The sequence below is a fragment of the Octopus bimaculoides genome, chromosome 10, assembly GCF_046866305.1.
Source record: "Octopus bimaculoides isolate indiv1 chromosome 10, ASM4686630v1, whole genome shotgun sequence".
Taxonomy (NCBI): Eukaryota; Metazoa; Mollusca; class Cephalopoda; order Octopoda; family Octopodidae; genus Octopus; species Octopus bimaculoides.
Window position 1 is genome coordinate 32,944,023 of NC_142937.1, and position 23,129 is coordinate 32,967,151.

At 35.1% G+C, this 23,129-nt stretch overlaps 1 protein-coding gene across 2 annotated transcripts in view; it reads left to right on the forward strand.

The window, feature by feature from the left end:
* Window positions 1-23,129, forward strand: part of LOC106874539 (guanine nucleotide exchange factor subunit RIC1) — a 247,478-nt gene extending 224,349 nt beyond the window's left edge. For both annotated transcript variants that reach the window (XM_014922306.3, XM_014922307.3), the window contains exons 28-32: window positions 7,002-7,123; window positions 9,216-9,419; window positions 11,272-11,449; window positions 16,967-17,155; window positions 19,607-23,129. In XM_014922306.3, the coding sequence (XP_014777792.1) occupies window positions 7,002-7,123; window positions 9,216-9,419; window positions 11,272-11,449; window positions 16,967-17,155; window positions 19,607-19,850 (937 nt within the window). In that variant the 3' untranslated portion in view covers window positions 19,851-23,129. The remainder of the gene's footprint in view (window positions 1-7,001; window positions 7,124-9,215; window positions 9,420-11,271; window positions 11,450-16,966; window positions 17,156-19,606) is intronic.

Sequence of the window (23,129 nt, forward strand, 5' to 3'; positions counted from 1 at the left end):
AAGGGCAAAATAAGGAGAACTTGGAAATCTAATATATCTTGATACAACTGTAAGAAGATATAGAAGGGAATAATTGCTGAAAAGGAAAAAATCCAAATAATGTTTACAAAAAAAAGGGGAAGAAGTCAATCTAACAGAATTAATCATGAAAACATTCAAATGATATGAATTTATTCCTTTGGGAAGAACAATAATGAAAGATGTGAGATCAATGAAGTAAATGCCAAATTGCGGCAGTTACAGTGACTTTAGAAAAATTATATGCTATTTGGGAAAAATATACAGATAAGCAACAAGATTCTGTTTTAAAAGCAACACTAATTTTGTCTGCACTTTATTTTTGTGAAACATAGACACTAAACACTGAAAGTGAAAAAAAAAAAATCATAAAATGGAATTTTATACAAAGATGTTTCATGTTTCATACACAATATGTTGAACTAATGAGAATGGTAGGAAAGGAATTCTTAAAAACATTGCAATGTCCGAGCGTGTTCATTGCCAGAGCAGCTGTCTGGCTTCTGTGCTAGTGGCCTGTAGATAGCACCATTTGAGTGTAATCGTTACCAGTGTTGCCTTCTAGCACTTGTGCTGGTGGCACATTAGAAAATCATTCAAGCAAGGTAGTTGCCAGTGCCGCTGGACTGGCTCCCATGCAGGTGGCACGTAAAAAAACACCTTTTTGAGCGTGGCCGTTGCCAATACCGTGTGACTGGCCCTCGTGCTGGTGGCACGTAAAAGCACCCACTACACTCTTGGAGTGGTTGACATTAGGAAGGGCATCCAGCTGTAGAAACTCTGCCAGATCAGATTGGAGCCTGGTGCATGGGTCAGATGGTTTATTGCTGCCAATTCTTCCAGGCAAAATGCTTGCAGAATGTTAGGAATAAATGACAGTAACACTCATTTACAATTATCACCAGTCCTCAGTCAAATCGTCCAACCCATGCTAGCATGGAAGGTGGACGTTAGACGATGATGATTGCAAAACTGTTGGCTGTTAAAAGTGATAAAATGAAGCTGACCTTCAGTGCAGAACACTTGTGGAATGTGTCATGTAGATGAACATGAACAACATAGTAAGACTGTGCTGAGAAAAGTCTGGGTATAAGAAAAATCAGATGCAGTGTGCAGGAAAGGAAAGTTGTACCGGGATGGATATGTGATGTGCACTGATGAAGACAGCTGTATAAAGAAGTTCTGGTCATTAAATGTAGGTAGAGCTAGTGGAAGGAGACCCAAAAAGGTATGAGATGAAGTGTTGAAGGGTGATCTTGGGACCTTGAATTTCATGGAAATTACTTGAAAATGAAGTGACTTGTGATATGAAGTTATCAGGAAGACCAATCCAACTCAACACACATATGAAGTCGTAACTCACAATTTCATATTAAAATTTTGTTGTGTTGTTCTGAAAGTACTCTGTGTGTGTGTGTGTGTGTGTGTATGCCTAATTTCCTCCTCAAGACATCCACACCATTCTTTCATCTCTCTAACTGCAGCTTTCACTTTATATAACTTGTCTTTCTCACTACCTAAAACCATTTCACTTGAAATCTATTCTTCACCCTTAATACTGCCCTCTACATCCACATCTTACATGAACCCCCCCTCACACACACACACTCACTCACTCCCTACTTACCATCCACTCAACACTTGTTCTTCATTCATTATATTCACCTTGTCACTCATTCCCTATCACTATCTCTACTCACAAACACTCCCAGTTCTTTAGCCCCACCCCCATTCGCTTCTTGTCTTGTACCTTGAGGGTCTGTGCAGACACCTCAACACCTGTATTACCTCTTTTCTGTTTCATCATAATCACCCCCACTTCTTCTAAAATGTGAACAGCCATGTAGCCCCTCTACAGCAAGAATATTCTGGCCCCTCCTCTCATACTGTAACCCATTGTCTCATTAGAATATAGCCACCTCTCTTGGAGTTTGTACTCTAGCAAGCTGCATGGCAATTTTACTGGTGGCAGGTCAAAAACAAAGCACCTAACACATGCTGTAATGTGGTTCGCACTAGAAAGGGTATCCTGCCATAGAAACCATGCCAAACTAGACAGTAAAACACGACGCAGTCCTTTGACATGTCAGACTGTCGGATCCCGTCAAATTATCCAGTTGATGTCAGCATTAGAGATGGATCTTACATGATTATGATGTATGTATGTTTGTGTGTGTAAACATACATATATCATCATCATCATCATTTTAACATTCGCTTTTCCATGCTTGCATGGGTCAGGTGGTTTATTGCTGCCAATTCTTCCAGGCAAAATGCTTGCAGAATGTTAGGAATAAATGACAGTAACACTCATTTACAATTATCACATGATATCAAAACAAGGAGATGCAAACACAGGCAGAGAGAGAGAGAGAGAGAGGCTTCTTTCAGTTTTCATTTACCAAGTGCACTCACAAGGTTTTGGTTGGCCCAATGTGTGTGTTTGTTTGTGTGTGCATGTATACACACTTATTTTCATATAAACACATTCATATATATCTATAGATACACACGCACACATGTACTTGTCTCCATTCAATCCATGCAAGCTTCAAAAAGTAGAAAAATGAACAAATAAATATTTATATATATGTGTGTGTGTATGTGCCTGTATGTGTATATTTTTATGCATATATCTATATGTCTGTGTATGTATGCAAGATTGTATTTTGCCAATTATATATACCTTATGTGCAAGTATGTTTGTGTATACACACACACACACACACACACACATGCATATCCATTTGTGCAGGTGTGCAAAGTGAAAAATTTAAGTATATATCCATTTGTTTAATTTAAAATTTTCTAAACCTTTTCTGTGTTTCTTTGTGTGAATATAAATTACATATCAGGCTCCTAGGCTATTCTTCTTACAAATATTTTAAACTTTATTCATTTATTTTCAAGGATTTGTTGCTTTCCAATCTAATCACCTCGGCAGAAATTGTATTCCGAACTCCAACAAGCAACAATTTCTCTATGTCACTTCTAGAATAGAAGAATTACTAATTAATTCTAGATCTAGCATTCCACTACTAGATAATATAGGAACTGTTATTTGTTCTTGGTTTTCATTAGTTTAGGTTAGGAAATGAGCTTCAGTGGTATTGGTATTGGTGGAGAGCTAGAGGGGAGGGGGGGGATGATGCTGCACTCCAGTACATCATGATCATCTGATGTCCACCTTTTCATGCTTGCATTGGTCAAATTGAATTTGCTCAGGCAGATTTCCTACAACCAGATGCCCTTCTTGACCAATCCTTACTTATCTCCTGATAAGGTAATAATATTTCTCTATGGAAATATGTTTCATTTTTTTTTTTTTATGGAAGACTATAAATGAACAACATTGTCTATACGATGGTTATGTTTGTTTACAGTCATCACATGATGTTAAGACAAAGGTACACAGAAACACACACACACATACACACATGACAGACTTCTTCCAGTTTCCTTTCAAATCCATTAACAAGGTTTTAGCTGGCCCAAGGCCATAGTAGAAGGCACTTGCCCAAGATGCCACACTGTGGGACTGAACCCAAGACCATATGGTTAGGAAACAAATGCCTTAAGCCCACAGCCATGCCTATGACAATCAAGAGAAAGAAAAATGTGTGTTGCATTTATTGGAGGAATTGTTAATGCTAATCTTTGAACTACAGTCCCTGAGCAGAAGAGATGAAATCTGAACTGACTTTGTAGCATCCTGAGTAAGTGTCCTCACTATAGCCTTGAGTTGATCCAAGCCTCATAAGTGAAAGTGGGTTGAGAGCAACAGTATGGAAGCCTTTTAGATGGAGCGTAGGTGTGGGTACATGTCTGTGGAATACTCAGCCACTTACGCATTAATTTAATGAGTTGGACATTCTGTTGATTGAACAACTGAATTCTCATTATCAAAATCTGACAGAGGATTCACCATAAACCCCCACACCCCGCCAAACACTCTTGTATAGTGAGAGAGATAGTTACATTTGTTCTCCTTGTTCTCCTTCTGTTTCTCTGCCTCCCCCTCTCTCTCTCTCCTACTCTTTTCCTCTCTCTCTTACTCCTTTACTCTATGTCTACACATACACACAAATCTGTTTAATCTATGTTACAAAGTTGTACACAAGTTACAAAGCTGTAAAACTTAATCCATGAATCATTGCGAAAATTGTTTATATTTTTCTATTAACAACAACAACAACAATAATAATAATAATCAGGTTGATTTTCTTTATTGAATAGTTTTTAATTTTTTCTTCTTTCTTTTTCTTCTCCTTGAGCACACATTTCTTTTTTTTTCCCTGTCTTAGCGTGCATACCTCATTGGTTGCAAGACCTGACCATAATGACTGCTTTTAAATTAGCCACAGAACTTCCAGATCATTTTTTCTTCTCTCTCTAGACTGTCAAATATACCACCTTGTTAAATGAAAATGTATCGTCTCCATCGTCGTCGTTGTCGTCATCATCATCATCATTTTTGTTTTGATTTTCTGATGAATTTCCATAAATCCCAATTTGATCACGTCAAGTAATGGTGAAGTGATTCCAAGTGATGTGAACAAGATTATCTGCTGGGAGATAACGTTATTAATTTAACAATTATTGTGTTGCAAATGTGATAAGACCAATGTGTAAAGCTGAAGGTGGTGGTTAAATGTGTCAGGTTTTGTTGCTTTGTATGTATATGTGTGTGTGTGTAAGTGAGAGAGAAAGGGGAGAGTGTGTATTTGTGTATGTATGGGTGAATGTAAGCTGGATACAGTACAATTGATTGGATAAAGCCATTTACTGGATATTTTCTGTGGCTGCAAGAAAATCTAGGAAGATAAATGTGTTGATATCTATGGACTAGCAATTGCCTTAGCTGTGTTGTGTCTGAAAAATATTTATATCATTCTTTGACTGATCAGACTTGCTGTAGGTATTTTCTATCCATAAAATCGAGTTTAATTTTTGTTTTTTTTATCTGTATTATAGAAAGAATCTGATAATAGGAGATGATAAATATCTATAATTTAAAAACTGTTTCGGGAATCATAAACATATTATTTACAAATTTTTTCCCCATAAGAAAGATTCCATGGAAAATGTTTGTCTCTGCATCCCATGGTGCACAAAATTAGCAAAATAATTAGTGCAGGAGTTTTGGGGAGGCGAGAAGTTTGGAATGATAAAGAGAAGAGATGCAGGGGTAATTGGGTGGGGTGTGTGTGTGTGTGGAGGGGGGGGGGGTCAGCAGTGGAGGCTTTCACCTTGACTATCTGCAAATATACAGATAAGCTGCTTCAGTATCTGATCCATTATCATCAACAGGTTTCTTCTGAAACAAAGAATTAAAAACATAACCTGATATCAGATTTGATCAAAATTGCTGAATATTTGAATTTCTTTCTTTCTTTCTTTCTTTTCTTTCTTAATGACATTATAGACAGTGAGAACATTGTTACCATTTCTAGACTGGAATGTAGCTCCAGCTGGTCTGTTATTCATGTAATGATTACTGTTTTAGTCGTATAAGTGTCATCTACTGTTCTGTCTCTGTTTACATTTTGGTCCTCACTACAGTCACATTAGCTGTAGTTTACCTACCTCTATCACATTTTGCCTTTGCCACAGTCACATTTGCTGGAACTGTTCCGTCTCTATTAGATATCTCAGTCCCATCATATTTACATCATTTAAGAAACATGTTTCAATGTTTGGTTAAGTATCTTGACTATAATCTCTTCATTGGTCCCTATCGATCTCAGAATACATATTGTATATCAGGATTACCAGCACTTCAGACAGATGAAGTATACATTTACATAAATATTAAACTTGGTAGAATCAGTTCACCCATTTATTATAAATATTATATTTGGTTTACTTTATTATTCCTTTAAATATTAAGCTAGCATGATCCGCTGGATGTGTACTGTCAGTGTGCACACACAACAGAGTGTAAGCGCCCTGAGATAAAATTTTGGACATAAGAAGGATCAGATGTGGCATGCAAGAGAGTTGTTTGCACTGGTATGGTCATGTACTACAGGTGGATGAAGAGTGTGTGAAGAAGTGCCACTCCCAAACAGTTGAAGGAATCCGGGGTGGAGGTAGACCCAGGAAGACCCGGGATGAGGTAGTGAAGCATGACCTTTGAATGTTGGGCCTCACAGAGGCAATGCCGAAAGACCGAGACCTCTGGAGATATGCTGTGACTGCGAAGACTTGGGAAATAAAGTGAGTTCACGGCTGTATCCTACACCAGTTTCGCATAACCAGCCCCAGTCCATTCAAAAGTACCTTGGATCATAGGGCGACATGCTCTGCTTGAGGAGACCTATTGAGTCAAGTACATCAACATCAAAATGAAAATCAAATGGAAAATGTAGTTGTGATCCCTGTGCCAGTGGAACGTAAAAAGCACCATCCAAACGTGGCTGATGCCAGCGCTGTCTTGACTGGCTTCCATGCCAGTGGCATGTAAAAAGCACCAACTGCTTGTGGCTGTTGCCAACCACCTCTGGCCCCTGTGCTGGTGGCACGTAAAAAGCACCCGCTACACTCACGGAGTGGTTGGCGTTAGGAAAGGCATTCAGCTGTAGAAACACTGCCAGATCAGATTGGAGCCTGGTGCAGTCTTCTGACTTCCCAGACCCCAGTCAAACCATCCAACCCATGCTAGCATGGAAAACAGACGTTAAACGATGATGATGGTGAGGGAGGGAAGGAATGTTAATGTCAAGTACAAATGTGATGAAGAAATGATTGGTGGAAATATATTGCTTTAAAAATATAAGAGTTAACTAGAAATGTTCCATCATATTATTGAGTTCCATCATATTATTGAGTTCCATCATATTATTATGCAAGAATCAATCATTATTCGCTTGCCAGTATGTGTGTTTTTTTTTTGTATATTTCTTTTGTCAGCTGTATCTATATATTAGGACTGTGTATATAATTTTGGGTTTTTGTTTCTTTTTTTTCTTTACTTCTCTCAGATTAAGTGCTGCCAAAGTTGAGGATTTTGTAATGGCTGTGAGAGAAGTTCATCTTCAGTTCCATTGGCCATTTCCAATTCCCCCTAGCTGTCATTATCAACATCTGAAGAGAACACTGGCTGGTTAGTATTTCTTCATTCTACTCTGTTGTATTAAATACTGTGCATGTTTAATTATAATTTTGACTTCTGCAGGATATGTTTATTTAAATATACAAGTAATGTTAATCTGAAACAAGAGTTCTATTAGTGACAAAGAACAGAAAGAACTGGATAATAATGAAGGTCATGTATTGAGTTATCGGCTACAAGTGTGAAAACTGATGTTGTTGGACATGAAAGATACCTAGCATCATCACACTGTAAAATAATTGATTGTTTAGGAATTTGTGTTAGCGACATCCTTAACGACTTTAGAACTTTAAGTAATTGCTGCATGTTGAAAGTATTGGAGATTTTTAAAGATTTGAACAAATAAAGACTGTCACAGTTGTTAATATTCATTTCTTACATAGACATAAGGTATGTTTATAGTTGATTGGGTAATTATACTGTGATGTTCATGTCTTTCTCATTAGAAACGAAAGTGAAGTGAGAGTTGTTTCTACATTTACTGAAACAGAATAATTAAACTGAAGTAGCTATGGTAGTTAACTTTCATGTTCAAATACAGATCAAATTTATGAAGTGTATAATTCAGCAAGACATTTAATTCTACATTATCCAGTATACTTACTAGGAATAGATTCCAGATCATTAGGGAATGTTACCTGTGATTTAGACTATCATTCTGCCCAAGTGGAGAGTTATCTTGTATCTGATGATAGTAATCCTCAACCCTTGAAGAAACCTCAGTCTGCTAAACATCACATCCAAATTATCCTCAAATTACACTCTATCATCTTTAAAAAAAATGAAGGACATACTGGATAGTGTAGTTCTAGATATACTATGTCTGAAAGCAAGACATGCTGGCTATGAGTAGAATACTTTTTATAGTAGGTCTACTGGATCAAGGTTGACGTGTAGCTAAACAATAATCTCTTCTGGGTTATAAGACATATTTTCAGTTTGAGCATTAATAAGTCACAATACAGTTTTTGAAGAAAGGTTTCAATGCTTTTACTAGTTGTGAAAATTCAGTTATTCTTTGAAACAAATAATTTATGAACAAAAAAATATATCATGTTTACTTTGTGGAAGCAAATCTGCACTTAATAAATCAAGAGATCTGAATAGCTGAAAATAGATAAAAGTAAAACAGTTTTGTAAAGAAAACAAATTAATTATTCATAGTAAATTATTTTCTGCATTTCTTTTTTCAGGAATGTGTTTTCTAATTTTCCCCTGCACGTGTGTGTATGTGTGTGTGTATTGTTTATGGAACACATGCATATATCTGTATATGTTAGTGTCTGTATACATGTGCGTGTATGATTTCCTGTATGTTTGTATAATTCTTTGTGTGGATTTATATGTATGGTTCTCTTCTATTACCTCCTATGTCTAACTTTATGGTTAAATCTTTAACTTCACTGGTTATCATAAGTTAGCAGGTCTGTCCTTGTACACTAGTTAACGTAATGCTTTTATCACTATTAAGGACCATAAGCCAACTTCACATCAAACCTTAAATGCAGGCTGATAAACCCTACTATGTCTGAGATTGATATAGTTTACAAACAGTTTGGCCATATAGTTTTTGCTCCATTGCCCAGCTTGTTCCTATGATATTCACTGTTACAGTAAATTATGATTAGAGACAGCAGTAGGTTTAACTAACAGTTAGTAAACATATGCAATAAGATAAGTCAGAAGAATTCAACATGAATTCTAATGTTGTGCTTTGATAATGTGTTATGAAAATTCAAATTATGTACTTTATAAGATAGTTTTTGTGTGGCTTTAAATACAATATGGAAACATTCATTAAAAAAATTGCTAAAACGAACTTAAATGTTTTTAACAAAATGCACTAGACTTTTAGAGAAAAAGCACAAAATACATTTGGTTGTTCTGGACTTTAAGAATATGTGAAAATGAAAATAAATTCTGAACACCAAGAGAAATTTTATGCAAGATTCAAGAATATTTTACTTATTTTATTTTGAGATTCTTTTGCAGAAGTTGACACCATTTTTTGTTACTTTTGGGGGTTAAAAGAAATTAATATAGATTAAATACCAAATGTGTTTCTCTTTCTCTCACAAAATAGCATCAAACTGCAACTTGACTCCATCATCTGGTTCACCTGCCTACATGGATCTTATGAATGGTCTGGATTCTGAGTCTCCAGCTGCTGCCACAAAATGTAATTCTGAGCTGTTGAATCTGGAAACCTCACAGCCACTTACTGTTGATTCAATCAGTTCTGCTTATGCATCTGCAGAAGTTTTCCTAAAGCCACAAACAAACAAAAGTAAGTATCAAAATTTACCATTATTCATCCCAACCAAGGTGACATTTCAGAACTAAACTGAATATTCAAAGACAGTTTATTTCTTAAAAGGTTTCTTATACTATTTTAGATTAACTGTCTCCACAGTGAGAATTCTGTCACAATATTTATAAATAGCTGGCACCATGAAGTGAAAGTTATTAAATTTTAATACTGCCGATTTCCATCTTAAGAAAAATAATACATAAATGTAATTTTTTTTTACTAATTTAAAATTGTAAGTTTCTTTTTCTTAGTTGCCAAAATGACTTGTTCTGTTCCTATGGTGAAAAATGAATAAGGCAATGAAAATATATTGAACTCATGACACAAAAATCCTGGTTTTTAAATCTATCTACTAACACTATGCCATACCCAAAATCAGGGTATACTACTGCATTTTCTACTGTCAATTTAAGTAGAAGTAAATATCACAAATCAACAGAAGTCAAGTTTCTGTTTCAATGTGGCTTTGGTCTACCTTTCCTCAAAATATGGACTCTTCCTACATTCTGTTTGCAGGCATTTCGTTGTGTCTTCAAGTAAGACATTTCTGATTTTTATAGCTTCAATTTACGTATGGCTAGTTGTGACAGTTGACACTTCTTTTCTTTAAAAGATAACAAAATGTTAAAACTGTCTTTTATTTTTTCCCCAATCAAGTTGAATCCAAGTTTTTTTCTAATAAATGGAAAAATAATGTAACCAAGGCTGACACTGACAGATTTAATGCAGTTTATTGTTACTACCTGGTCTGTTACTCAAACAAGTTTCAAGAAACACACTTTGATGTGACAATTTTAATTAAAGTGGGTCTTTTGGAGAAAAAGAAATGGTGAGATCAATGTTGAGTCTGAACTTCTGTTGATCTTGGAAATTGTAGTTAGTAGAATACAAATGCGGGAAAGAAGGATTGCAAAGTATTTAATGTAGCATTGAATGTGTAAGACAGCTGCAGAGGTAATAGGATATAAATTGGGTACATGGTGAAAGGTAAGACATTACTTGGTATTTGTGGAGTAGAAATCAATGGAATAATAAGAATAGAAGAGTCGTCAAACAGGCATTGGTTGTAATGTATTGGTAAACCTTTGTCTATCAGCTTTCTTTATGATGCAATTCAGGAGGTGTATGTGTGTAGTAGCAATGTTCCAGGTATGGGAGCATTTCCCAGATGGAGGAAGCCCTGAAATTTGTTGAGGGTCAGCAACATATTTGAGCTAAAGTATTTTCTGATGCCGAAGAGGAAGTTTAGTTTTGGCAATAAGATATATGTGGAGTATGACCACAATGAGAGTTTATCGATCATTGCAAAGTCCTGCATTAATAATGAATTTAAAGATTTTATTCATGTGATCTTAATGCGTAAGTTGGAAATAAGGCAAGACTGGAATCTTGGAATGTATAGTGATTGGGTCTTGGTGCCATCAGAAGAGACTATGTTGTCAGAAGTCTGTGATGAAGTATCTAATAAGGTGTGCAGTGTGGTACACATGGGAATGTGTGGCATTTAATATATGTGGAGAACGTAACCAAACCCTGAGGTTCACCAGAATGCATTGATCAATATACAGGTTGTAAAGTAGAAAAAAATGGTAAGAATTAGAGAAAAAGAATGTGTGTGTGTGAGAGAGAGAGAGTGAGAGAGAGAGAGAGAGAGAGAGAGAGAGAGAGAGAGAGAGAGAGAGAAATGTGAGAGATAAAGATTTGAGAGAGAAAGGAGTATATCTGAGTCTTCACTCATGCTATTGTAATCACCACTTTCCTTGTATTAACTTCTCTTAAATATATTATAAACTTCTGTCTAGCGAATGTTTGTAATGTATATCCACAGATGAAGATAGCAGCATTGCAACAACTGAAGTACTGTCAGACAACAGTTCTTGGTTGGCTGAGCAAGATGTTAGTGCTGATCCAATCACTTTGTCCTCAGACCTCATCTCACAAGAACTTGAAATGCTATCACAAGAAGTTGCTAACAAAGGTCCTCCCATATCAGATCTTGAACTCAGGTAACTTGTTTTTTAGTCTAATAATAGAAATAAAGTACATTGTTTATTATATGTAAGATTGTTTTAAGGCAGCAGACTGGCAGAATTGTTAGTGTGTTGGACAAAATACTTTGCAGCATTTCTTTTGGCTCTTTATGTTCTGAGTTCAAATTCTGCCTAGGTTGATTTTTAACTTTCATCCTTTCAGGGTCATTAAATTAACTGTCAGTTGAGTATTGAGGTCAGTGTAATTAACTAACCTCCTCCTCACAAATTTCAGGTCTTGTGCTTATTGTGCCTATAGTAGAAATTATTATTATTATTATTGGTTCTTTATATGTGGACAAAAATGTGTCTGTACTGCTATATTTATATGCATATGATCACATATGTTTGTTTTGTTAGTAGTCCTCTATTTGTCAATTAGGTGCATGTTGCTCCAAGCATTTTGTCATGCATTTAAATAATCACAAACTTCTGTCTTTGACAGTGTCTTATTTAATTAATTGCTCACTTGTCAATGAGTATACAGCTCTTTGGCTGATAATTCCTGTTTTGCTGACTCACTGATACAGACAACATGTCTACAATTTTATTCTTTGTTCTATTCTTTGAGGCACTCACTTGATATTCTTCTGATGATGAAGTGATTCTTCCAGCATCATGGAAATAATTGTAAGGATATGGATTATTAAATAAATCTATCTTGTTTTATTCTAGTTCTTTAATCATTATACATATATGGCTTTTAGCCAATACCTTCTGATGAGGACACATGGCTATGTTTCACAAAGCTATAAGAACTTATGTTGCTCCATACACCTGTGACATTGTGGATCTTTATGTAACAGGCATGGCTATAGCATAAGCCATAGTTCATCCGAAACAGCTGTCAAGATAAGACTATTACAAAATTGTTTTTTTAGTATTTTGTATTCTATGTAATTATACTCATCAAGCCTACTTATATTTCATCTACCTTTTTACTTGTATCTATATAAACTAGATTAAAGAGTACTTAATACAAGAAGTACAGTTTATGACAGTTTCTGAGGACTGGAATCATGAAACCAGTATCTACTGAGGTTTCAGCTTCAGATTTCAAACATATTTCTCCACTATTAAAAAGCTGTAGTTCAGTGTCAAAGTTGAACATTGCATCACTCTGGAAATACAATGTGAAAGTTCCATTAGTAATATTATTTTGTTGGCCAAAGTATCACCATTAAGATGGGATAAATATTTCTCACTGTGAGCCCTGCCTTTATCGGAAAACATTGTTTGCAGATTCAGCACCTTAAAACATGTGGTTCCTTGTTTGCTGTGTGAAATTTCCAAATCACATTGACCAAGTCAAGCTAATGTATGAAAAGCTCCCTGTATAGTTAGAAAATACTGATTTCTATGTGTTTGCCAAATCTCCAGTAATTTAAGTAAAGTGGAATGGTTCCAGCATTGCATACAGTGAATTGATAAATAATGATTGAATAAAGAAGCACAGATTATTTGTGTACTGTCGGCCATATTAATTCTATGTTGTAAGGTTTACTGATGGCCAGCTGTCTTTGTCTCAACAGATTGCAACTGCAATAGATAAGCTGTGTTCAATTAATAAGAAGGATTAAGTAAATAGATAATTATTGATGGGTTAATAATAAATTGGTAATTGATAGACAAGATAGGTAATTAGAGATCAACAGTAATATTAGATACATAATAATACATATATAATTAACTGGATCAATCATACTTAACACTCTGCTGCCTACTCATCCTGCCAAAATAATTATATAGTCACAATTATATGGAAAAACAATACAATTAGAATGGAATCAGATAAACTTGGTGAAGAAAGCAATTAGAAGTAACATTTACTTTAGCTTCAACACACAAAATTATAATAGTAAATTTTAAAAACAAAAAGAAGCATAAAGAGCCACAAGACATTCTGTCTTCTTCCTCTGTATCTATGTTATGTCTATGCTGTATCTACATTATGTCTATGCTGTATCTTTGTGCCACTGTATTTATGCTGTCTATGTAACTCTGCAAGCTGTATCTGAATAGTTATGTATCTATGCCATGTACCTATGTATCTATACTGTGCATGTAACACTGAGTCTATGCTGTGTCTAGCTATGATGTCTCTGAATCTATTCTGTGTCAATGTATTTAAGTTGCATCTCTATACCTTTGTGTATATGTGTATATATATATATATATATATATATATATATATATATATATATATATATATATATATACTGATACTACCTCTGATGTATTCTTCTTTTTTTGTATGGGGAGAATGGTAATACGTAATGAAATTAATTTAATTATAGTTATAATTGATTGAATTTTTTCCATGTTTTCTCACATTTGAAACGATCGTATGCATGGATTAAAATTTTAAAATTTATAAAACTTTAAACATTTTCTCTTCTCCATCTTTAACTGTTTGTTGAGTTTATATAGGATACATGTTCTATAAATGCTCATAACACACACATATATATATATATATATATATATATATATATATATATATATATACTGTACTTATGTCTTCCCATTCCTATGTATCTATACTGTGTCTATACCTCTGCACTTCTGTATATATTTATTTCTGTAGCAATATACCTTTGTGCCTCGGTATCAATGCTGTGTCTTTGTACCAATGTGCTCCTGTACAGTTATATCTCTGTATCCATGTACAGCTATACTCTTTTTTTTTTGTTGTTTTACCTTTGTACCTATTTACCTCTGTACCTATAAACTATATATAGGTACTGCTTCAGTACCTATATATTTGTGTACCTGTGTGCTTATGAATTTCTGTATTTGCTTCTATTTGTACAGCTATAGTTCTTTTTCCTCCAATATCATCAACAACAACAACACTATTTGCCTCTAATTTACATAACAGTAACATATTCTCCAATATAAACAACAGTATCAGAGCAATCCTGACAAATCTTTTGGGGAAGTTTATACATTTTGCGAAGAGGATATCTAAATTCTCCCTCAGTTTACAGTCTAAGTATGAAACTTCTCTATCTAATGTATCGGCCTTGTTTATAAAATAACAATACTGTTCCACTGAGTTCAGCAGGCCAGGAATGGTTCATTTTGAGATTCATTAACAACAGTTTGGTTAGCTCTGGTCATGTCCGAGTTGGTTTGTCAATCGTTCTGAGAATGATTAGTAAGGTGAGATAAAAAAAAGTCAGGTGAGATAAAAAAGAAAAAAGGCCTTGGTGTAATAGTTTAAGTATAATGAGAACTTGAGAAAAAAAAAATGATTGGATAACATTATTACTTTCTGGTTCAACTTCCAATAGGAGGTAAAGACTATATTGAGAATTGGGTGAAGTGGTGTCTGTGGATGTCTTGTTCTGAAGGAACAAAACCTAAAGCGGTAAACTTAAGAGATTGTTTTTTGAGAATTATTTACTAAGAATTGACTTTCACATAAGAAATTTGTTGTTGTTTGTTCCCACTTTGGCCTTGAATGATCAAAAGCTTTCCAGTTGTGATCATCCCATCTTTTTTCTTGAGAGGCTCTCTTGGTAGTCCGACTGCCTTTAGTTGGTTGGTGGATAGTCTGCCAAGAAAGTATAAATTCATTCCATCAATATGTTAAATGTAGTAACTGAAAAAGGTGTGTGTGTGTCTATATATGTGTGTGTCTCTGTACATGAATATGTATTCAGATACATAGTCATGCTTGTGTAAGTTTAGTTGTAGTTAGTATGTCTGTTTAAAGCAGTTCTAGTTTCATTTCCAGTTCATTAGAGCCACAACTGTATGGCTGGAAAGATTGATAATGTTGATTTTATTGATCTCTTTTCTCTATATATTGATCACTGAGATAAGAAAGTTTGGGTTTTCACAGTCTTCTTCTGTTATTTATTTTAATATGTGTCAACTGACAGTGATGAATTAATATGGAAGTAAAAATAATTCAACCGACTGGCTTTGGTTGAAGAGTAGGGCAGGACTGTGGTAGTTTTAATGTCTATATTGATTGACAGTGATAAATGAAACAGGAGAGAAATTTCATTTGAGTGAACTTTTGTCTAGAGATTGGCTGTTTATGTTAACCTAACTTATATAGACAGAGGCATGAAAGTGTGTTGAGGGGTGCGACTTGGTTTAGATACTAGACTGAATGGCGGGATACCAGGAAAAATAACATTTATGTAGGCTAGACCAAATAGAAGTAGATTCGTGTAAGATAGACCAGACTGAGGAAGTGGGCCTATATGGAGTAAACCAGGTAGAGGAGGTGGGTTTATATGGGACAGACCAGATAGAGGAGGTAGGTCAGCACAGAGTAAACCAGATAGAGGGGGTGGGTCTATATGGGGTAGACCAGATAGAAGAGGTGGGTCAGTGTGGAGTTAACCAGATAGAGGGGGTGGGTCTATGTACGGTAGAGCAGATAGAAGAGGTGGGTCTAGGTGGGATGGACCAGAGGAAGTGGGTCTGTGTAGAGTGTAGTCCCCTTTATCCCATCTAACTATTTCTCCTCACATTCTTATGAAATTTTCCTCTCTGTTCCCTTTCTCACTCAGCCAGTTTAATCCTCTCTGTCACTTCACCTATATCCACTCCCCACTGCACCTTGATGCTATGTCTTGGCACATATCCACCACCATCCCTCTCACTCTCTCCATCTCTATATTTCTCTGTGTGTCTCTTTTTCAATCTCTTCTTCTCCAAATTGGTTATCTTTGTACCTTTTCTACAGCAAGACACTTATCTCTATCCATCTATTATTCTTGTAATCTCTCATCAACTGGCACAAAGCCACCTCCCTCAATACTACTCTCCCCAGTTGAGGGGACTTAGTCCTGGCTTGCATGTTACTTGGTTACACCATTGGGGTTTGTACTTTGAAAAAAGTACCCAGTCCACTCTGTAAAGGGGTTGGTATTAGGAAGGGCATCAAGCCATAAAGCAGACAGTAGACCTTGGCACAGCCCTCTGGTCTGCCAGCTCTTGTCAAACCATCCAACGCATAGCAGCATGCCAAATGGATGTTAAATGACCACGATGATGTGTGTGTGTGTGTGTGTGTGTGTGTGTGTGTTTGTGTGTGTGTGTATATATATATATATATATATAAATCAGATAGTGGTACAACAATGCACCAATATTTACTGGAGATAGCAGTCGATAATATATGACGCTATATATAAGCATAGTTGACACATTACTCATATATTGTACCATTGTGAGTGACACTCAGTTCTACAAGGTGATATACACATAGAATTAACAGATTTTTAAAATTTTTATTGTTGTTATTGTTCTGTTATCATTTTCCAGATTTGTGAAGCATCTTATTTAAGTTTTCTTTGTTGTTGTTGTTGTTTGTGCATTTGTTTTAGTTATGGCTTTTTACATTTCTACTTGGTTACTCAAAAAAATTTTTTCCCTTTAACACAGAAATTACTTGTTTTCAAAATACATCTGCAAGTGATTGCAATAATCTTTTGAACATGCAGTAACTGGAACTGTTCTTCATTTCAGATACTTGTTGCAGCTGATTCTAGAGGCTGGTTGTCTAGAATGGGCCCTCATCATTTCTGTGGTGCTTCGTGATACTTTGGCTGTGGTTCGTACTGTAAATACTGCAAGCATGACAGATACACCCCTAGAGATGCTGGGGCGAATGAGGGAGGGCTTATCTTACCTGGAACTCTGGGCAGAAACAGAATGGTAAGTTGCATATTACTTCATGTCTTGAGACTTTTCATTTATTTCTCTATATCGGAACCGCTTCACAAACCTTCAGTACTTCAGGCAATGGTTTAAAATGTTCCTAATGCTTATTCTATAGTTGTATGAGAGACAGCATTACTGTTTTTATAATGAATACAAAACTGGATCTTAGGCCTCAATTCAGAGTTTGCAGTGTTCACACGATGACAGCAAATTGTCCTAAACATTTTGTTACAGATCTAAATATTTCCTCATTTGCCATGCTTCTTTTGTATGTCCACTACAATATTTTATTTGGTCAGGGCTGGCATTGTACATGATCAGCTTATATTTAGATGCTGATTTACTCTAAAGAAACAAATGTCTTTGAAGTCATTTCAGGATTGTTTCTCTTGCAGTATATGGTACTGGTGATTGCCAAGGAGCTAGAAATGCATTCACTGTTCTGCCAAGAGAAGATGTCTGGGAATGACTGTTGGTGTTTTACAACATGTATAGCCCACAGCGATAAAGGTTTTCTCTGATAAATTTCACAGTGAAGACAACCTTTGTCCCATGTCTCCCAAATTGATCTAAATGTTTGTTTGTACATAAAATCATTGTTATCTGGAAAAATATGAATAATCCTAATTAGTCAACATTTCTCTCTTGATTTTATGTTTTAATAAGTGTCATTAATACATTTATCTCTACTCCAGATTTTAGTGTTTAACGACTGTAAATAATATATATAATAATAATATATATATATATATATAGTCTCATAGCTTATATATATATAAGCTATGAGACTTGAACTCACACCTCCATGATTACGCGTCGCGGTGCTCTAAACCATTAAGCTAACCTTAATGAGGGCAGTTTAGCTTAATGGTTTAGAGCACCGCGATGCATAATCACGGAGGTGTGAGTTCGAGTCTCATATATATATAAATTTTGTTTTACTTTCATTTATTTATATTCTGGTGATAAGGTCTTTAGAAATTTGGATGTTTGTATATTATTGTAGGAATTATTTTTACAATCTGAAGACTTGATTGTGAGGGATTTGATGACTGGAGTGATATTTGAACTCATGATAATGTTATTAGTAGTTGTGTGCATTACAATCACCATCATCATGTCTAAATAGTATTACTCTTTTACTTGTTTCAGTCATTTGACTGTGGCCATGCTGGAGCACTGCCTTTAGTCGAGCAAATCAACACCAGGACTTATTCTTTGTAAGCCTGTCGGTCTCTTTTGCCAAGCTGCTAAGTTACGGGGACGTAAACACACCCGCATCGGTTGTCAAGCGATGTTGTGGGGACAAACACAGACACACACACAGACATATATACATATACATATATACGACAAGCTTCTTTCAGTTTCCGTCTACCAAATCCACTCACAAGGCTTTGGTCGGCCCGAGGCTATAGTAGAAGACACTTGCCCAAGGTGCCATGCAGTGGGACTGAACCCTGAACCATGTGGTTGGTAAACAAGCTACTTAACACACAGCCACTCCTGCACCTATTATAAACTTTTTGTTGTATTAGTAAAAATTTATGTTAGAAAATAATTTTGATGATTATAATTTTTTCAGAAATTTATCCTAAGTTCTCTAAATTATTATTATTATTATTGCTTTCATCATCATCATCATTATTATTATTATTATTATTATTATTAATTGTTGACATGTCAGACAAAATGTTTAGTGGCACTTTCTTTGTCTTTACATTTTGAGTTCAAATTCTGCTGATGTTGACTTTGCCTTTCATCCTCTTGGTTGATGAAACAAGTACTGGTTGAGTACTAGGATTGATGTAATTGATTACCCCACACTCCCAAAATTTCATGCTGTGTGCCTATAATAGAAATTGTTATTAATTATTATGATTATTATTGAGTGAGAGAACAGTGCATGCCATCAAAGTGACACTGGGGTACAAATATACGAAACCCAATATACCCACCATGTCTACCTGTCTGATAAGGGTACACCAGGCACATGCATCACAACCATATGTGTGTGATATGCTGATGTTATATCAAAGTAAACAGCACATGACCTTGCATATGGGTGCCCAGATAGAATTTTCTTCAGTTTGAGTAGCCCAGCCTGCTCAAAAGTTCTCTGAATAAGGTTTGTTTAAGGATGTTGAATGAAACACCTATGTTTCTTGAGGTGAATTATTCAAACCCCAAAGAATTCCTCTGAATACATGGCTATGATGCTCCCCCTGCTACTTCTGCTCATGATCAGAGATGCACATATTGTCAGCCACTAAGTTACATGCTCAACTGCTTATGGTCAAGCAACTGACAAGCAAGCCCATCTTTTACTCCAAGATAAAACATACATGATAACACTTCCAATCAGTTATGTTCAGAAGCCATACTACTACTACTACTACTACTACTATTATTATTAATGTTATTATTATTATTTTAATCTTTCAGCATTGGCTACAAAACCTTCTTTCTTACAATAAACGAGCAGATTCAAGTGCTTGATAGAATTGCCAACCAGATGCCTGCCATTACTAGACTGTCTGTATTACCAGTTGAAGAAACTCCTGTCCATAATGAAAGCAAGACCCTGTCACCAGTCGTGCAGACAATCCGAACTGATAGTGTTGAGAAGAACAACACTGAACCTGATGAAGATAAAAACACTAAGACCAATGATTGTCTTTTATCTTGATAACAACCCACCGATTATCTGTGTATATCTTTCTGTGACATATATATATATCTCCTGGGAACACTGTATTGGCTGCTACCATTCCTCTACAGCCTCACTTCTTCATTGAAACACAACACAACACACCACAACTGTCATTACACCAACAACACAGTACCAATGTCCTTCAGTGAATAACAAGTTCCACTTTTACCTTCAACCTGTGAACCAGCAAAATTTCAAAACTTCAGATCATTTCCTCCTTTTCTCCTTCTTTCTCTTCTTGTCTGAAAACATTTTGATATTCTTCAACAACATAAAAGCTATATTTTCTGAATATATTATAATCTTTATGCTTCTCTGTAGCATCTTTTTTTTTTTTCTTTTTGTCTTCTCTCTCTCTAATTATCTTTTTTTTTTTTTTAAACTAAAGCTCTATTTTAATGAATTACATGACGACAACTGACCATCTTAGCTTTCATACAAAAAAAAAAAATAACAAACAAAAAATATTACAAGCCGAGACAAATCATGAGTAGTTATATTGTTCTCTGTCTCTGTTATGGGCTCCCAACCCTATACCTACTGCCGTTTTCTTTATCCCATTTTCGATTTTAATTCCCCCATCCCACCCCACCAGTCCTACTGCTTTTTATTGCCTTGTATCTTATTTCAATATCATCTTCCACAAACTAAAAATAAGACGAGAAGAAAGAAGAAAAAAGACAATAAATAAAATATAAACAATGAAAAATATGTACAAACAAAATTTAAAAAAAAAATATACAAAACAGAATAAAATGAAATTCTGTAAATAATTAAAATAATTTAAAAAAAGAAAGGAAAATAGAGAAAATTATGTGTATTATTTTTTGTGAAGTTGGACCAACTGCAAATTGCAGTGTGCAGTAATGATTACACAATGGTGTAGAATTGTTAAAATTGTCTGTAAATCTGGCATCGGTGCAATTCTGAATTTTGTTATCTATGAAGAAAGTATGGCTTCACTTGTGCCTCCCATTTCTCTCTCTCTTTATATTGTTTGTTTTACTGTACATTTGTCAATCATAGGTAAGTTTTATATTCCATACTTTGTAACAGTATGTACAGGAAGTGTAAACTGCAGTGAAAACGTGTACATTGCTGTTTTGTTGTGGAGTGTTTGTGTTTTATGTTTGTGGGTTTCCCATGTTCATAAAACTTGTGTTGTGTAAAGTTTTGGTTCCGAACTGTCTAAATCATGTTGTTGTTTTATAGCACAATTATAGCCATTCCTTCTCATTCCTGGCCTTGATGTCATTCATTAAATATAAGGTTCCTTATTATGCTATAAGCTCTGATTTCTGTATTGTACTTGGATGGACTTTGCATCAATGACATCATTTCTAATGCTATTTGTGTCTTGTATTACATCTTGCCATTGCCAAGCTTTGTTGCAGTTAGCTATGCATGAAGCTATGGACAGTATTTGATGATGCATTGCATAGTGATTAGTCTACAAAGTACTACTGTGGAGAGTATAAAATTACTAGTTTTTGTGCATTATATTCATGCTGCAGTTTTCTTTAAATCACATTGCAGTCAGATATGCACAAAACAATTTCGTTGTTTGTAGTTCACAAATTTGTACAATACATTCAGAACCAGGTACATCAATCAGTCTAGAATACTCATAACATCATAATTATTAGCAATCTGCTATTTAGTAACTTTGTGCCTTTTATCAGATGTGCATTATTTTCATCATCATCATTTCATTTAAAGCTTGTTTTCTCTTATATTTGGATGCACATTATTGACCATTGTGTGAGAGAGTGTGTGTGAATATAACATGGATATGACCTGGATGCCAATCCTAATTGACACTATAACAGGCAGACAAATGCTGTGTTGAGGACAACTATAACATGTGGAAGCAGCTGCTAGATACAAGAGCCAACTGCAACCATTTGCAGAAGCCAAAGTTGTTTATACTTTTGTTTGACAGTTGTAACTATACACACTTTGAATGATAGTGTGTGAAAAGGCATGAAAGCTACCCCAATGTTTAAGAAGTGGGGGGGGGGGGAATAATTTATTTTAATGAGATTTATGGATGCTAAAATATTAAATAAAGTTTTCTCTATCTTTAACAATGTGGTGGCAGTCATCACATGCCTTTGCTTATATATATCAGTAGCAATGTTTAACATAAACTACAAAATCTTTATGTTTTATCATCAAATGCAGGTGCTTAATGTAGTTGTAAACCCTTGAAAAACCAAGTCTGTGACCTGCTTGTAATTACTGCTTGAGCCTTTAAGTTCAATCATAGTAACTAGTCTAGAGAGGGAACAGTTTCTATCTGGTTGAATTACTGTTGATAGACTAGACAAGCACTTTCTGTAGAGATGTCCCAGTCATCTGACATATTTTTAAAAAAGCATTTTCTTCTATCTTCAACTTCCTGCAAACCAATTCCATGTAACAAGATGAATATCTAAATTCAAATTTTAAGACGAGTCATTAAAATTCCCAGCTCTTCCTCTGTTGTTTCAAGATTAATTCTTTATCTTTGATTATGAAAGTATGTGAGGAACTCTATCTGTAATAGCAATAACAATAGTGAAGTGTTAAAATACTCAACCGTTGATTTAAATATTATCAATCAATACCTTGTGATTATATTGACACATATTTTACTGTTTCAATCACTAAAAATCAATACTTCACTACTAATGTAACATTCAGGAGGTAAAAAAAAAAACTGTCCTAAAACAAAGTGATTCAATGCAAAGAGGGCTGAACAGTTTTTAAGTTTTTGATGTTTTAGCTGTGGACCTACAACACCACAGTGTTGTGTGGTGTCAAAGATAGAATATTGATTGCTGTCCTTTGAGCAGGTATTTCAGTATCCCTTTGACTCTTTCATTCATGCTTCCTCTCTCTGTATATGTATGTATGTTTGTGAGTGTGTGATTGGGAGAGAGAGAGAGAGACAGAGAGAAAACATTTTACTAGGAAGAAGTGCAATTGTTGTTCCTTGTAAAGCTTCTGCATACAGATTTTTATGAAGATCTCCAGTGACAGTGTTTCAACATGAATCTGCACAGTTCAGACTTTTCCATTGAAAGAATCTCTTACATTCTGACTTCATGATTTTGAAACTTTTCTGCAACCAAATACACCATTGCAGTTAGTTTATTCTGTAGTGATGCCTTTACAATTTGTCGCTGTATACAGTCTCAAAAATATCTTGTCACATACCATTAGATCTGTGGAATCTCTAGATTTCACAGAATAAACTGTATTTTTACATGT